Source organism: Ischnura elegans, chromosome 9, assembly GCF_921293095.1.
Source record: "Ischnura elegans chromosome 9, ioIscEleg1.1, whole genome shotgun sequence".
NCBI lineage: Eukaryota > Metazoa > Arthropoda > Insecta > Odonata > Coenagrionidae > Ischnura > Ischnura elegans.
This window is the reverse complement of record NC_060254.1, coordinates 55,904,981-55,922,474: the sequence shown is the minus strand read 5'-3', so window position 1 is coordinate 55,922,474 and position 17,494 is coordinate 55,904,981. Positions and strand designations below refer to the sequence as shown.

Below are 17,494 nucleotides of genomic sequence, written 5' to 3'. Positions count from 1 at the left end.
CTCTCAGTATGTTCACATCCTTAATGAAATACAATGCTTAGTTGACAAACTGCCATGAAAGAGAGCATGAGAGAGCTATCTCCGTAGTAAAATGATTTCTCAGTGAATGTAAAATCCACAAATGAAAAACTAGATTAGTCTACTTTCATTAAAGCATAAAAAAGATAATTTGATTTCATTTAATAAGTACCTTTATGAATGTGAGGTTTTCCTTCTTGATTCCAAGCAATGTTGGAGACACATGAAACACAAAAGTAAATATATCATTAGTGAGGAGATAAAGATAAAATTTAACCTTAACCTCCATTGCGTTGAAGTGTTTTGGGAGTCTTAATACTGGTGTAAGACTTCAAAATGAATGGATAGCGCATATACAAATGAACATCTGCTGTTGTGCGCTCGAATCTTAAATGATAGTCATATAAGAATAGTCACTTGAATGATTCTCAGTTGTGTTGATGCCCCAGAGAGGATGAGAAAAAGTGGAGAAAAAAATAGAGGCTGATTCCAGAACTAGTAGTAGAAAAAGTATCACTGATAGCGAACTGATTAATTAGTAATTACCTTATAATTATCATCATAGGTCCATTATTTAACACAAATCCTTATCAATTACATGCATGATTTTTAAAAAGTCAACAGGCTTGAATACACAATTCTTTAATCGCTGCCGCTGCTTCATGGGACCTCAGCATTGAGAGTAAGGTCAATGATAAATTTTCAATGATGAAAGATCATTTTGACAATACGTGTATGATCATTTTCAATTTTTAATCAATAACAAGTGGTTTAAGCCTCAATTTTTGGGTTTCGCAGAGCAACAACAACATTTTCTATAGAGGCCATATAATGACGGCAAAAATACAGCATCAAGTTCTTCAGTCTGAAGATGCCAGCTGGAATTCCAAGAATACAGGGGAAACAGTAGTCTCTTACGCAACCATGACACTATGAAACGCAAATTATGCATCCTACAATTAAAAATAGTGATGCGCAGCCTGTGCCTTGGAATCCTTCACATCAATCAGAAAAAGTATCCTAGATTGATGTTAGACAACTAAGGCATTTACTCTAATATAGCAGGTAATGTTTATTAAAAAAAACTTACAAGAAATAAAAGGAAAATGTAGTCATGAAAGAGAGCCGAAAAGGTCTCCGTAATCAAATGATTTCTCAATCAGAAAAGGTGTTAATGAAACTTGAAAGTGGAAAAGATGGACAATCCTAAAAGCTGCTAACCAGTACATCAGAGGACACATACAGAGTGCTACCACAACAGATGTGGAATTTAACCGCTACCTAGTAGTGTGATCACTTAGGGCCACTACTTGCTGGGCCACTCATCCCTGATTGGAGGACGCTTAAATGTAAGTTTTTGGTGGCCAATGGTGTGATGCTAAACAATTCAAAAGCTCCTAAATAGCACTCTTAACATTTTTTATTTAGGGAGGCTAAGGATATGCTACTTATTGCTAAATATTGTTGGGAATGAAATCAGCAATACTGACATTTTTACTCATTTTCTTCTCTGTGTTGATTAAAATCACAGCTTTTTTTTGGTAAAAAAATGAGAGTATTCACAGTGAAATAAATTTTTTCCTTTTTATTGAAAAGCAAATTAACTACATTCGATAGTCTGCTTAGACACTATCGATATATCGATGGTTGGTTGTAGCATGCTGTGCGATTCACACCATGTGCTCAGTTGAAGTCAATTCTGTTTCGTGTGAAGAAGAAGTTCTCATTGTATTTGTGTTTGATATTAAAATAACGTTACCACTATCTAGACGTCAATAATTTCAACAGGTTATGGACCCAGACTGCTTAATCACCGGAAATGTGCGGTCAGTTTTAGTGAGAACGTTATTTTTTGTGAACTCCAATCGCAACTTTGTTCTTCGGTTCTATGTTCCAAACGGACTATAAAATGGATTTCCGAGCCAATATTGAAAAACTGAAGGGTGCGGAAAATTGGAGTAGATGGAAACGGCAAATAGAATTATTCTTGAAGCATCACGAAGTGGCCGATGTAGTTCACGGAGGAAGACATCCCGGTATGCTTGCTACGGCTGCTTCTGAAGGTGAAATTACTGCGCATAGACTTGCTGTGCGAGAGTATGAAAAAGCCGACTCTCTGGCACAAATTATACTCGTGAGTAGCATGGGTGATGCTGATGTTGAATTGACGGCGACATGTGCCACTGCTGAAGAAATTTGGAAGAAGCTGCTGTCAGTATATGAGCAAAGTTCGGGCCAAAGAGTGGATCGGTTGATGGAGAAATTTTTCTCGTCGGAGAAAAAGGAATCCGAAGACATCGCAGCGTACGTTGCTCGTCTCCAGAAGGACTTCACGGACCTGAATGACGAGCTGAAGCGATTGACCGATGCTGTGCTCCCTGAATTGCTCTTGATGAGCAGAATTATGTCGACTTTACCCAGGGAATACTTTGAATTCAAAAGTGTGTGGGAGAGTATACCCATTCCTGATCGTTCTATCAATCTTCTGATTGAGAGACTTCGATTAATTGAGATGAGGCTTCCGGAAAAGGAAATAGACTCATCTGCTTTTGCTGTGAAAGCCGAATCGAAGAAAGGTAAAGAAGAGACTAGAAAATGTTTTAAATGCCATCAGCGTGGTCATCTAGCGAACAAGTGCCCTGAACAAGGTAAAAAGAGGAACAAACATTTTTCAGGCAAGGGTGCAAGTTTTTTATCTTTCTTAGTTGAGGGTAATAATGTGCCTAGAGAAGCATGGCTTGCAGACACTGGTGCCTCTCAGCATATGTCTAATAATAAGGGTTACTTCATGGACTACACTCCTTTTACTAAGCCTGTGAATATCACGATAGGAAATAGTGAAGTAATTAAGGCGCATGGCTGTGGGACTGTGAGTGTGAAGGCGTCAATAGACAAAAACCTTGTTTCATGTGATATTAGAGATGTTTGGTATGTTCCAGAATTGGGAAGGAATTTACTCTCTGTAGGAAGGACTGTAGAAAAGGGATTTAAATTTAGTGCGGATGCGAGAAAGTGCATCTTCAAAAGAAATGGGCTAGTGAAACTTGTGGGAGTGAAGACGGAGACTGGGTTGTACGAATTAAAAATGACTGTCCAACGTCCAAAGGACTCTGATGAAGTCAACGTTACAGCAGTCGATGCTAGTCTTCAATTATGGCATGAAAGGCTCTGTCATCAAAGTAAACAGCACGTAAAGAAGGTACTGAAAAGTAGGGGTATTGAAGTTCAAGCAAAAGAAGAATTCTGCGTTGGATGTGTGATGGGAAAGCAGCACCGTGATAGTTACAAAACTCGAGACTGCAGACCTGATACCGTTGGTGAGATCATCCACGCTGATCTCTGTGGGCCGATGGAGACCTCATCGTTTGGAGGAAGTAGGTACTTCTTACTGCTAAAGGATGATTTTTCCAGTTACCGCCGAGTATTCTTTTTGAAGACAAAAGATATGGTTCCTCATTACCTTGAAATATTTTTGAATGAGGCAGACAATGAAGGTAACAAGATAAAAACTTTTATGAGTGATGGTGGACTTGAATTTAACAATGCACATGTTAGAAGAATCCTTCAAAAGAAAGGTATTAAGATACGGATGTCCATGCCCTACACTCCAGAACAGAATGGAGTGGCAGAACGTGAAAATAGAACTTTAGTGGAGAGTGCAAGATCTATGTTGCATGCACAAAATCTTCCTAAAGGACTATGGGCGGAAGCTGTGAATACAGCATGCTTTGTCTTGAATCGTACGGGTCCGTCAAAGGTATATGGAAAATCCCCTCTGGAAGTATGGCTGAAAAAAGGTCCTGTTAATGTAGAGCACTTGAAAGTGTTTGGTGCAGAATGCTATGTACATGTTCCTAAGCAACGCCGGAGGAAGTGGGACAAGAAATCAACATATGCCAGATTTGTAGGATACTGCGATGAAAGGGATGGATATAGGTGCTGGCTGCCAAACTCAAAAAGAGTAATAATGAGCCAAGATGTTTTGTTTAAACCAATAGAAGTTTTGCCCAATAAGTCAGAGTTTAGAATCAGTAATCATCCTGAGAAGAGAAATGTGGATGAGAATAATACTGAACCACACAATAATCAGGAGGTAGGAGATCTTGAATCCGTGGACGACTCAGAAGTAGAGGAAGAACCATCTGAAGATGAAGAGATGCCCCAGCTGCGTCCCAAAAGGCAAGTAAAGCAGCCTGCATATCTGAAGGACTATGTCATGGCAGCAGAGTCAACATCTCCATCATCTTTTAGTGAAGCGATAAATTCAAAAGATGGAGACTTGTGGAAGAGTGCCATGGAAGATGAGATGAACTCCTTGAAAGAGAATGAAGTGTGGACTCTAGTTGATTTACCAAATGGAAAAAAGGTCATTAATAATCGGTGGGTTTTTCGTGTGAAAACTCATTCAGTCAATGGGGCAGTCCAGTGCTACAAAGCACGTTTGGTAGCGAAAGGTTGTACTCAACGCCTAGGTATTGACTACGAAGAAACTTTTAGTCCAGTGGCAAGATTCGAGACTGTACGATCGGTTCTTAGTGTGGCTGCTGAGGAAAGATTGAAGCTTCAACAATTTGATGTGAAAACAGCTTTTCTTTATGGAAAACTTAAAGAAGAAGTGTACATGCAGCAACCAAAGGGGTATGAGGATGGTACAAACCGAGTTTGTCGCTTAAATCGAAGCATATATGGACTGAAACAGGCGCCTCGCTGCTGGAATAACAGACTGGTTGCATTTTTAGCAAAACAGGGGATGAAGAGGAGCTCTGCTGACCATTGCCTATTTGTGAGGAATAGGATGGACAAAAAACTGTTAATTGTAATCTATGTGGATGATGGGCTGATTGCTGGAACAGATGAAGAGGAAATGAGTGAGTTTTTAGAGCATCTAAAGATGGAGTTTAAAATCACTATGGGCCCTCTTAGTTCTTTCCTTGGGATGGGAATTCAGCAGCTAAGCAATGGTTCAATTTTTGTGAGCCAAGGTTCATACACGAAGAAGGTTCTGGAGCGGTTCCAGTTTGCTGATGCAAATGCTGTCTCGACACCCGCCGAACCTGGTGCCTCTGGTGGTGACGATGGCACTGAGGATCAACCCTTGGATGCCAGTATACCGTATCGTGAGGCTGTAGGGAGCCTTATGTTCCTAATGGTGGCTACACGCCCTGATATAGCCTATGCCGTGAGTATTGTCTCCCAATCCCTTGAGAGCCCCTCAAACAAAGACTGGAAAAATGTGAAAAGATTATTCAGGTATTTGCGCGGCACAGCTGACTATGGATTGTTGTATAAAGTTGATTCCCCAGAGCAAGTGTTGCATGGATTCAGTGATGCAGACTATGCTGGTGATATAAAAACTAGACATTCACGGACTGGGGTGGTTTGTATGTACTCAGGGGGTGCCATTTCTTGGTTTAGTCAAAAGCAAAGAAGTGTTGTATTATCCACCACTGAAGCTGAGTATGTGGCAGCAAGTGAAGCAGCTAAAGAACTGGTATGGTTGAAAAGATTATTTTCTGAAGTGACATGTTTAAAAGACACACCAAAGTTACTAGTTGATAATATGAGCGCTGTAAAACTTGCAAATAACCCAGAGTTTCATAAGAGATCAAAACATATAGATGTTAAATACCATTTTGTACGGGAAAAGTGCAGTGATGGAACATTGAACATGTCGAGGGTTTGAAACAAGTGGCTGACATTCTCACTAAGCCATTGGCAGGGCCACGATTTAAGACTTTGTGTGAAATGCTGGGTCTAGTTGATGCAATAAATTTAACTTGTGTGTAGTTAGTTTGAGAGGAAGTATTGAAAAGCAAATTAACTACATTCGATAGTCTGCTTAGACACTATCGATATATCGATGGTTGGTTGTAGCATGCTGTGCGATTCACACCATGTGCTCAGTTGAAGTCAATTCTGTTTCGTGTGAAGAAGAAGTTCTCATTGTATTTGTGTTTGATATTAAAATAACGTTACCACTATCTAGACGTCAATAATTTCAACACTTTTAAATAATTAAAGGAGCCCATTTAGTTGAGGAAATAAGTTACAAATATAGTCTACCTTTCAATTCTCTGTGCAGAGAACTCTGAGTACTCACTCCCTCTGAATGCCCCCAGTTACTTTTTGTGCTAGGGTATATACTACAGAATGGCCATTCACACAATAGGGTGGTTTCCTATTATTTTTTATTGCCTAAACCGACAGATTATTACTCCTAGAGTACTTATTTCACACTTTTAGATTTTTAAATGACGATATCTATTTTTAGCGATTAAATGAAAAGTGAAAATTTTCCAGCTCGCAAAAATGCGACGGCTAAGTATGAATGCTGGGAAAACCCCGTGTGACGTCATGCTGGTTCCCGCTGTCGGCATGTGAGATGGCCTTGGGGTGAGGCTTTGAGCGCTGAATACGATGCAGGCTGCTAGCAGGTAGCAGAGTACCCTGCTAGCAGATAGCGCTTAGCTTAAATAAGGATTATTAATACCCTATCAAACGAAGGAAACTTTCCAACCTTAGGCAGTTTTAATAGGTGATTATTAAGACATGTTTCCCTGAGCTCTGTGCCTCATGCTTCTTGCATTGGTAATCTCAGATGATGTAGAACTCCTATTTACTCATATAGAAACTAGGTCCCTGTGACGTCACGTGGAGTGGCATCGCATGGGTGCCAATCTAGCCTTTTTCAAATGCGGCTAAAATGACCATTGCCATTCGTATGAACTGGGATTTCTAAAACCAAATAATTTGTATGTTATGAATACACAAATGTTGGGTAACGAATTGCAATCAATGCCATTCGTTTTCTTTGTTGAAGGAAACTACCCTATTCAATATATTAAATAATGCAAAATATGTATTCACTAACCTTGGGATTATGAGGTGCTATTTCAGGCTTTCGACCATATCGTTGCTCCCCATACATCCAATCCCTCACCACCTTCTGGACCTCTGGTTTCTCCGGATCCACCAGCCTGAATGCCGTAATATTGGTTCCTCCATACTTGAATTCCTCGAGATCCACAGTGTGCAGGTCCTGGGAACAGAGTGAAAAATAGCGACTCACTCACTACTGCAAATGATGAAAAAATAAACAATGGCAACTGCTGACACAAAATATTTAATCACTCTATTGCCTAAGATTTTGGCACTTTGTGCCTTCTTATGTGTGATGCATTTATGACAGTATTAGGTTCCAAAACCATGTTTTTTTCAGTGATTAAATACTTTTTGGACATTTACTGTGCATGAAACTTGTTGTTTCAGGTGAGATGTGGTGGATCCGTTCTATCATAAATGAATCTTGCTAGTTCCACTTTAAACCTTTATTTTAATTTACTACAAGGAACATTTTGATGCTTTTACATCATTTCTAAGTGCCCATTGATTTTTATTTTTGACATGGATTTGTGTTCAATGGTTATGTCAAATGTGCTTACATAAATATTTAGTACTTCAGGAAAGTAATAAAATTTTTCATTAAGCCTACAGCAAATAAATTGTTTCCATTCCTATTTGGTGGAGTACCTTCATTAGATCAGTAGAAAGGCTATCACATGGGCACGAAGAGTTGGATTATAAAAATTGTTAAAAATAAACCAGTTAGTTCCAAGGGCTAATTCAAAATTGACCCAAAAACAGGGGTCTGGTATATACTAAATGAGATATTTGGTTATAAAAGCCTTGACTGATACATCAGCTACTTGAGAATCCAAAGGTTAACATTAAAAATTAAAAAATATGAAACTAACTTCCTCAATTGATCTTGAGCAGATACAGATAACTATGTAGTCCAACAGGAGGGTTATGCACATTTTAATCAAACCTACCACACATGAATTTTTTTTATTCACACAGCAATATTTAGTGATCTGGCTTCATTTGTTGAGCAAAATTGAACCAAGAGTAGGGTCATATATCCATTTTAAAAAACTTAGTTAATATCAGGAGTAAAATAGAGACTTCATTGATGACTAATTGAGCCAAGGATAAGTGAAATTGACTCACGGTACCCACACAATCACCAAATTGAAGCAACATTTTGGGCTCCGACTAAAGTTGGATGGGCTAACTTAAGCACAGTGCAAAGCAGCAACCTTTGAGTGTTGATCAAAAGTACCCTCTTCATTAGGAAAGTGAAAAGAAAGAATTGAGTTTGCCCAGATGGATACTCACTAGTGAGGTGATCAGGTAGGAATGGTAGTCACTCATCATTCCAATCTGCTGAGCTTGCTTCAGAACGTCATATATTCTCTCCGTGGAGCAGTCCAAGACAATGTGTGACTCAGCAGAGTTCTTGATCTGCTTCAGAAGGGGCCTTTCAGTAAAAAGAACAAAGCATCAACAAAATCTTATTTTAATAAGTTATTTTATTTCCATTTTTATGTAGCAAATGATGCACCACCCTAATAGAATGAATTGACAATTTGCAGGAAAATTTTGAATAAATTAATAAAAACGAGTTGAAGGAATGAACCGCAGAGGACTTGGTGTAATTGATTAGGAAGAGTAGTCTTCAAAAACTCTTCTGTAATTACTACATTTTTTTTAAGGATCAAATATAAGTGCTGAAACTGAATGGAGTTTTCCAAATAAAAAGTTGTGTGGAATTTATACAGCTATAATCTATTTAATCCATGAAATAAAGGCTCCACAAACAGTGGCATAGCCAAGAATTTTGTTCAGGAGGGGGTCCAAAATCAGGGGAGGGGAATTTTTTAAAAATAGGGTACTAAGTAGAAGGTTTTAAACTAATTTTAACACTTTCCATAATCGAAAAAACTTCATTTTTCAAAGGAATCGTTTATAAATCCATGATTTTTCAATAGTTGGTTTTCTTTTGTGATGCAAATTAAGTGTGCTTTTATATTTCGGGGGTTCCGCACCCCCCAGACTCCCCCTCACTACGTCACTGTCCACAAAGCTATATTGCAAACTACTGAAGACATAGAAAGGCTACAATCTGAGCCAGGTCAGGAAAGCCTTTCCTCATTCTCCTTATGGATATAGCAAGAAAAGGAGCAGACCATGGAGCAAAATTATTACCACGCAGTATTTCCCAAAATGAAAGGCCTTTACATGCTTTGATAAATCTGATCAGTATCACATCCTAGTCAACAGAGAATGGGGGGGGGAGGGTTTGGAGACCTACCTGTAGTCAGAGCCCTCTCCCAGCTGACGAACTGCAATCGGGAATTCAGACGGCCCATGGGCCTTGAGGAGCTCTTGCAATCTCACCAGACCCTCGTTGCTCTCGTACACGATTGTGAATGACTTCCAACCCCAGGCTCGCACTACATCCACGTAAGCCTAGAATAAAAAAAACGATATAAATGTAGCAGTCAATGCATTGGATGCTAGTGTGGGAGGCCAAAAAATTTTTTATCGATAAATAGACTCTTCCATGAAATTCATAAACTATAAAATTAAAAAAAATGTAATTTTACCATAGCACACTAAGGCCAAGGCCCTTTTAGATCAAAACAGCGACAACAATAAAATTATGCATCATTCAAAGGAAATTTATTGCCTATTAAATGAAATATTACGGTTTTAGGAGGCGTGCGAAATTGACAACAAATGTAGGCAATCCCGCACACCACCCAAGCACATCCCCGAAACAAATTTCAAGTACGATCTATGTGATTTCATTGCTGCACTGAACGATTAAAAGTCCTTTTAGTTTATTCTAGAAGTTCAGTTTATCACGACAGTGACAAAGTTTCAAAATAAAAGTGGCTAAATGCTGAGACCAATATTGAAGCCACGTGACTTCACGGTGAATGACGGTAATAATGTGTACTGAATGAGATAGTTGCAATAAATTACTTACCCTCGAGAGGGCGGTGGGGTGTGGGTAAAGGTTGACGAGGCAGCTCTCCCTTCGTAGCCTGAAGTCCCATCGCGTCTCCAAATGTGGGATCTCCATTGTGTCGCAGATGGACTGCACGTGCGACGCCGTCTGACCAGATTGCGGACCAAAGATGGCTGCCACGCCGGCACGAAGAAGATGGCACACTTGAAAGGGAAAGAAAAATGTTAAAATTATCAAGCGCATCTTCAAATGTGATTTGCCTACGCTAGAAAGTTCATCTCACCGTTTGGATTAATATACTTTCGTAGAAAGTTGAAGCCAAAAATTTTTCCCAAACCTTAAGCCTGAATCGCAGACGGCACAGAATCCTCCGTATCTAATTCGTATGCAGATAGTATCCATTGACTACCGCTCCGTCGCTTTTTGTCAATGGATACTATCTGCATGAATTAGATATGGAGGATTCTGTGCTGTCTGAGATCACACGATCATTTTTTGCGTCCATCAGAATGACATGATCTGATCTCATCAGAATAAAATGATCACATCATTCTGAGGGACAGATAGAGAGATCACTTGACCCATCATTTTCTGAATCACACGGTCATTCCCACCGTCCTTTTTTCCATTGCTTTTTCCCTCGCTTTCCGAATTTACAACTGTCATTCAATTGAAAGCGTGGCGCAACAATCGCTGTTAGCGCCCGTGCGTCCTGATTGGTTAAAGGACGGTGCCAGCGATGGTTTCAGCGATGGAAAAAGGGACGTGCCGAGTGATGAAAAAAGGGATGAGATTTTCATCCCTCTAGCCATCGCGGAAAGTGATCGCGTGAAATAGTAATGTTTTCCGCCATCATTGGAGCGATCGCTGGAGCTGTCCCTCGAAAGGGATGTAAAAAATGATCGTGTGAATCAATCTTTACTGGATGTGCCTGCTCTGAGCATGAAAGGAGGTCTGTTTTGCGAAACCATGGTATGAGTCGAAACTTCGGTGATGTGTAATTTTATCGCTGCTTTGAACGATTAAATGCCCTTTTAGTGCAACGAGATTTTCAGTTTTTCACTACAGTGACAAAGTTTAAAAATAATTGTTAATACTTTGTTATTTATTAAACAGAATTAACAGAAAATTGCCTCCGAAATAGATGAGAATAGTAAAAATCTTTCGGCAAGAACAGATTTTTAGTAATGCTACGTTTAAAAATGTAGTTTAAAAGAAGTAGATACGTCATCACTGTTTTTTTAATTTATCAAAACGTGCTTTTCGGAGACAGCAAAACTTCAGAAAGACGGAAGGCGCCAGGAGAGCCTTTTAATATAGACGAAGCTTCTATATTAACTAAATATGAGCGAATACATTTTATTACAATTTTTCCGTACTTGCATAATACCAATGTATATTTACATATCACAAATGTATACTTAAAATATTTTTTCATAATTTCATACAGGAGTGGGTACATTTTATTTCGAATTTTTCCCGTATTTAGCGGAATATTACGAATATTGTTCCACCAAAGTAGATAATTTCGTCTCGCATGAGTTAAATGTGAGGTTCATATAATTTATTGGCCCAGATACGTATTAATTCCGTGTATTTCCTCGTGAGAAGTGGAAATCCATGACTGGTAGCGCCGCGAGTGGCGATTTTGAAATCTGATTTAAATGCGCGCGGAGCGACAACTATTTCAACGGCGGACTTAAAAATCCTCAAATGTAATACTCGTAGTTGTGACTTACCTCTTTTAGATGCGTGGAAACTGTCCTGCGGTGAGATACGCTCGATCTGAGCCGAGAGTCGAGACCTTGGCAGAAGACCGCGGTCCGAGTTGATCCTCTCGACGGCATAGCGGAACGCCACCTCCTGGCGATCGTCAGCCGGATGGAAGAGACCGCCTGCGAAGGAAAGAGCCCAATTAATCGAATGCAAATGAAGAATCTTCTTTCTGATGAGAATGGTAAAATAATTCTCGGAGTATCATCAAAAAAATGTTGACACAAAAAGGGTGAAAAATAATGTATATCATTGTATTTTATATTGTTCTTATGTTTTCTTTCATAGCCCTGAGGATAGTTCAAAATAAACAGAAACGTTGGCTGAAAATTTTTTGCATCGCATACATTGGCCTATACTCCGAGAACTATTTTACCATGAATTAAACGATGTCAAGATAAGAAGAAAAAAATAATTACATATGAGAATGCAAGAATAGAAGCAAGGGAACAATCCATCAGATGTTACATCTGGATCATGTTTCTCTATGGGAGATGGTCTTGGACGCTGACAGCAGCAAATTCTAGGCTGAATTTCTTCAGCATTTTCTGATTAAGATATTAGTATGCAGCAAAATAGAGGAGATTAGGACAAATATTAACATAGAAAAGCAAAATCTTGAAGAGAAGGATGAGGCTTTGCTAATAGATAGTTGAATTACCAACTATGGACGAAGCAAGGAAAAAAAAGTCAGTAGAATAGCGCAGGCAAAGACGGCCTTCTATAAAAATAAGTCTTCTTACAGTTGAGAATAAAATAATGGAAGTAAGGAAACAATTCATCAGATGCCACAGGTTGCCATCAGATACCACAGGCCAACAATTCATCAGATGGAGCATTTTTCCTTATGGGAGCGAGGCTTGGACGTTGACAGCAGCAGAAAAGTGAAGATTGGAAGCATTCAAAACGTGGTGCCGAAATTGAAGAATGATGAAGATAAAATGGATCAACAGTGTAAGTAACGAGGAAGTGCTAAAAAGAGAGGGAGAAAAGAGAAGTCTTCTAAGAAGCCTTCTAAGGTGAAAGGGAAGAAGGGTAAGGGTCGGCCCCGAATGATTTACTAATGGCAGGTTGTAAAGAATGTAAAAGGAAAGAAATACATCGGCATGAAAAGGCAAGCGGATAACAGAGCGGAAAGGAAAACTGCATCAAACCAATTCTAGGATTGTTTATTGACGACAATGATGACCTACACAAATAATGGAATTGTTATTAAAACTAATGGAGTATTTTCAATGGTCAAAGATAGTAGAATCTATAAACAAGAGAATAAAATATGGCTTCGAGGAAACCAAAAACCGAGACCATCGTTGAAATTCCAGCTTTCGCATTATTAATACAAATGGAAACAGTTAGCAAAGTAATTTCTTATAGATATATTGCATTGAAATCATGGTACTTTTCCGCCTTCGCGAACATTAATGCATATTGTACTGTCCACCTAATTTTAATTTCACAAAATCTACAGGTGAAATTCAAAATTAAGTGGACTGTACGATATCATTCCCAATAGAAGTAACACAAATGAAAACAAACGCTATTGTATCAGTCAGCCAATTAGAATAATCCGATTTATCACTTCATCTAGGTTTTTGCCGTTATGTTATCCTTATGCGCAGAAACCGATGCGAGCTCAAGTTTGTATTTACTCTGAGGGCTAGATTGGGGCAATGAGTGACTTTTCAGCGAAAATTTCTCCCTTAAGAGAGTCACTCCATGCGAAAAAGTTTTTTTTTAACATATTGTACATAAAATAAGTCATTAGAGATGTATTCGAATCGTTATTGAAGGAACGTCTTCGGCTTAAAAAAAAAGCCACATACATTCGCCGATATTCTGTCCTCGGCTCTTACCCAGCTAAAAGCCGAGTAGAAAGCAGGAGAACCCTACGCTAGACCCTTTTTACATCGAATACATAACGCCTGCAGCGTCGGCTTTTCCTTTGAACAAATGAGGTGTGCGGGCGATGGAACTTCACGGCGCTCATTCCTGTTATTTCGTTGCTCATTCATTTGGTTCATTTTGGCGTTCATTCTCACGTTCGTGCATTTAGACCTTAAATTGCACGAGCTAATGTACCGTTTAAACAGGGCTCAAGACAGTGCATGACGTACAGCAACTTTTGCAAGGGATGCCAGTAATTACTTTTCCTATTTGCAACCTCTTCAGAAATTTTTGAGCTGAAGATTAAAAAAAAATAAATTAGGATTAAGTCAGCATTTTCGGGACGGACCTGCAGGCGAAGCTGTTAAAATATGCGGACAAAGCCCGAAAATACTGACTTTATCCGATTCAACACCGCATAAACCCGCGAACGAACATCAAAACCAAATTGAATAATTTTCTACCGATTTAAATGGAGCGGAATTCTAGAAGTCCTTCTCAAGATGACCAGATGCGCAATTTCTTGGCTCCGCTTGGGAAGGGAGTATGGACACTACATTGTTTACATTATTGTGATGTCAGAAGTAGAAAAACAAAAGAAATATTGGCAGCGAAAGAGGAACATTTTCTTCCCTTCTTATTGAAGAATACATTACATTCTTTGGGATTATCGTCATAACATTGTTTACATATTGTGATGCCAGAAGTATAAAAATTAAAGAAATGTAGGCAGAGAAATAGAAATATTTCCATCCCCTCTTATGAAAATTACATTAAATTTTGATAGACCTTTAATTCCTCATAAGTAATAAATTGAAAAATCAGGCATTTGCATTGTTGCGTAAAGAGGATTCAGTGGCTTAGTATTCGCTGTCCACTTGTACGAGTCGTTACAGTTGACAGTCAACAGCAGTCAACTCCTACGGGTAAACAAGGCTTAAGAATCGCATCTGCTGTTTATACGATTCAGCATTCGATCTGGTTGTTTGGGCCTTCGTGGGGGGGGGCGAAATGGGGGGGAGCGAAAGGGGGTCGGCCCCCTCTAATATCTCCCTGCCCCCAAAATCATTCCTTCTGCCAGTTGACAGCTCCAGATTTATTTCCACTTTAGCCTTCGCAGCAAGACGCTGGGAGTCGTAACATGATTGATGGGCTCTCTCCATCAAAAGTTTCCCAGAAGATCGTATTTCTCCACTTCGACAATCTTCTTACGATCTGCCACTCAAATACACTCCAGTTATCAAAGCACTTTTCCAATGCTGAAAAAATGCTATGCTGACTCGATTAAGATGAGAAGGTAAAATTTCGGGGCAAGAGTACCGAAAGATTAAAAAGCAATCAGTAAATAACTCTCTCGTACTGCGACGAGCATTCTTCCTTTTTTTAAGCATACAAAGAACTTCCATTAGTAGACCGTGGTGAGTAAATAATTAAATTTTCGGAAAAACCTCACTAGGATGTATTGAATTATAAAAATACGTTAGAAAGTTTTAGGCATTTGTTACTAGCAAAGAGAATTCAACGACTTCATCTTATTTAACAGTCCAAACGCAATTTTTTTCCTAAAATAAAACATACTCGTCTACTTTCTATGAGCTCTTCAAGTAAATTTTGAACAAACGATATCTAAATGGACTAATGATTCCATTTTATTATGTTTATGAATTATTAGAAGTTGAACATCCAACCATCAAATAGAAGTAATTTGTGTGTTTTCACACATATAAATAACAATAAGATGACATAGATGTCGACAAGGATGGCCTACGGGTCATCCAAGATTTTCTGGAGTGGTCTGGCATCAAAATCAACACGGTAAGGCGATTCTTCGCCAGTTTCAACAGAAAAACCCCCCACCGCCTCCAGTGACGCGTCAAAAACGCAACGGTGATTTTACCAAAGGCTGAATATCGCACGATACTTGACCTCTTATAAGAAGGTGTATACTTGAAATCACAGGATTTTCAGTATGGCGCAATGCAAAGCTATCATTCTGGATTTTTCGCATCATCGCTGTCATTCTACCTCATATTGTGTTCTCATAATAGGTCCTAGTTTCATTCTTTTACCCAGAGGAACCTGGTAGCCGAAGACCAATCAAGTTTACTCTTTATTGAGTATGCACCCGGAATTGTCAATTGTTAAAAAAATGTGCCCATGCGGTTCTGTGAAAAGCAAAGCTTACTGTAGCAACGTAAAAAAAACAAATAAACCTTGTTTCAGTTAAAGGTGGGCTTAACGATTACTTTACGGAATTAATAATCCGTTAATGACAGCAGTGAATTTCAATACCAAGTACTGCATAGCAATTACGTAACAGAAGTAGTCTCCTACCAGTATCTACTTCCACGCACAATACCTTACACTCGCGAAGCCTCCTATACACACTAACACTGACGATTACTTGTACTAGCAATTCCAGTTGTATCCACGAACAAGCAGTATACTGGAGGTAACCGCGAGGACTTTGTACTCGATACTTCATTTATGAAAAATCTAGGTAAGTTTATAAAGGCGAATACCTATTCCTCTGCAGATATTGCGGATAACTCGACACATCTAGAGTATGTACAAGTTACAATATCGTGTGATTCAAGCAAGAACGGTTTCGAGAATCTAAGTTAGGCCCAGGAAATTCTGTACTCTCAACAATCCTCGGACGCAACAAGATCAAGTACATAGGGTGATAATAAGGCTTACGAAGTTTTGTTACCTATGGTTCACTCGACTTTTTTGTTGCTGTGTTTGGGGTCGTTTCACGCTTCAATACGAGAGTACTATCGCTCGTCTAAGTAAGAATGAAAATTACAGCCTACACTTTCATTGACGGGTGTTGTTTGTAAATGCAGACTACCGCCCCAGGTGACGTCACGTCAATTCGACGGCAGTTTAAAAACGGGATGTCCGCAGGAAGATTCGCAGAGATGACGAAAGGGATGGAAAGGGAATGGCAGGGTGAGAGGGGAGAAGGGGAGGGTGAGGTTCATATTGATTTCTGAGAGGCGGCCCTTTTGGGGGTAGGGGATATGGGCCGGAGGGTGGAAGGGGGCGTGCCTCGCGCCCTCTTCCGGCAAGAGAAAGGAACAACCCTCCTCCGGCTAATCATTCTCACAACAATGATGCTCGCCGCTGTTTTAAGCCGGTTTAAACGGAATCATTAGGGAATAATTAAGGAGAAATCTTCAATACTCCAGTAGGTGTAAGGGGAGACAATTTTCACGCCTCCAGTCCCATCGTATTTTATACGAGTGGGTGAGAAGCTAAGGGTTACGAGTGATTTCTTTTTTCTACCATGAGTTAGGTACATAAATTAGGCAAAGAAAACAAACGAGATCAATTAGATATTTAATAGTGCATTTGATTTTCCACTCGATGTCAGCGTAGAACAGAGACTCACTCGTGCCCCTTGGCAAACAAGTTTATGTGTATTTCTTCCAACAATAAACTATATCAAACTCTGTTGAGAAAAAAATCACTTGTATCCCTTGGCTTTTCAACCCCTTATATTGTTGAATTCTTAGTTATTTAAGTTTATATTATTTGAGAGAAAATAAAAACACCTTATTTCAATGAGTTAAGCAGGACAACAATGGACCTTACATTTTTTTGCTTAAACCAAAACATGTCTCCATGTAAAGAATCACATGTCAACCACAATAACATATGAAAACTGTCTAAATTTAATAACATCTTCCAACATATGAGTTTCTTTCATTTCCCGATCTAAGATTGTCTCCAAGTGCTGAGCGTCGCTTGTATCGCATTCTTTACATTCTGCACTTGAGCATAATAAGCTATTTCCCATCTTTCTCTTGAATGTCAGGCGTGGTTGATGACGAAAGATTCTAGTTTTGGTGTTATTCTACAATGAGTGGCATTTAGAAAGGGGAGTACCATTTATTGACACTATTTTACTATTTATTGATATTATTTCAATAACATGAACTTATATAACATCAATACTCTGCATGGAAAGGGAAGGGTATTTTATCAAAAAACCCT

At 39.1% G+C, this 17,494-nt stretch overlaps 1 protein-coding gene across 5 annotated transcripts in view; it reads right to left on the bottom strand.

Annotated features, from left to right (window-relative positions):
• The window catches only part of LOC124165356 (glutamate receptor ionotropic, kainate 2), a 122,693-nt gene that overhangs the window by 35,415 nt on the left and 69,784 nt on the right, over positions 1-17,494 (bottom strand). For 4 of the 5 annotated variants that reach the window (XM_046542724.1, XM_046542722.1, XM_046542726.1 and 1 more), the window contains exons 3-8: positions 11,575-11,730; positions 9,854-10,038; positions 9,173-9,330; positions 8,197-8,338; positions 6,890-7,057; positions 191-214 (exon numbers count right to left, since the gene is read on the bottom strand). In XM_046542724.1, the coding sequence (XP_046398680.1) occupies positions 191-214; positions 6,890-7,057; positions 8,197-8,338; positions 9,173-9,330; positions 9,854-10,038; positions 11,575-11,730 (833 nt within the window). The remainder of the gene's footprint in view (positions 1-190; positions 215-6,889; positions 7,058-8,196; positions 8,339-9,172; positions 9,331-9,853; positions 10,039-11,574; positions 11,731-17,494) is intronic. The other variant, XM_046542725.1, reaches the window with a different exon arrangement.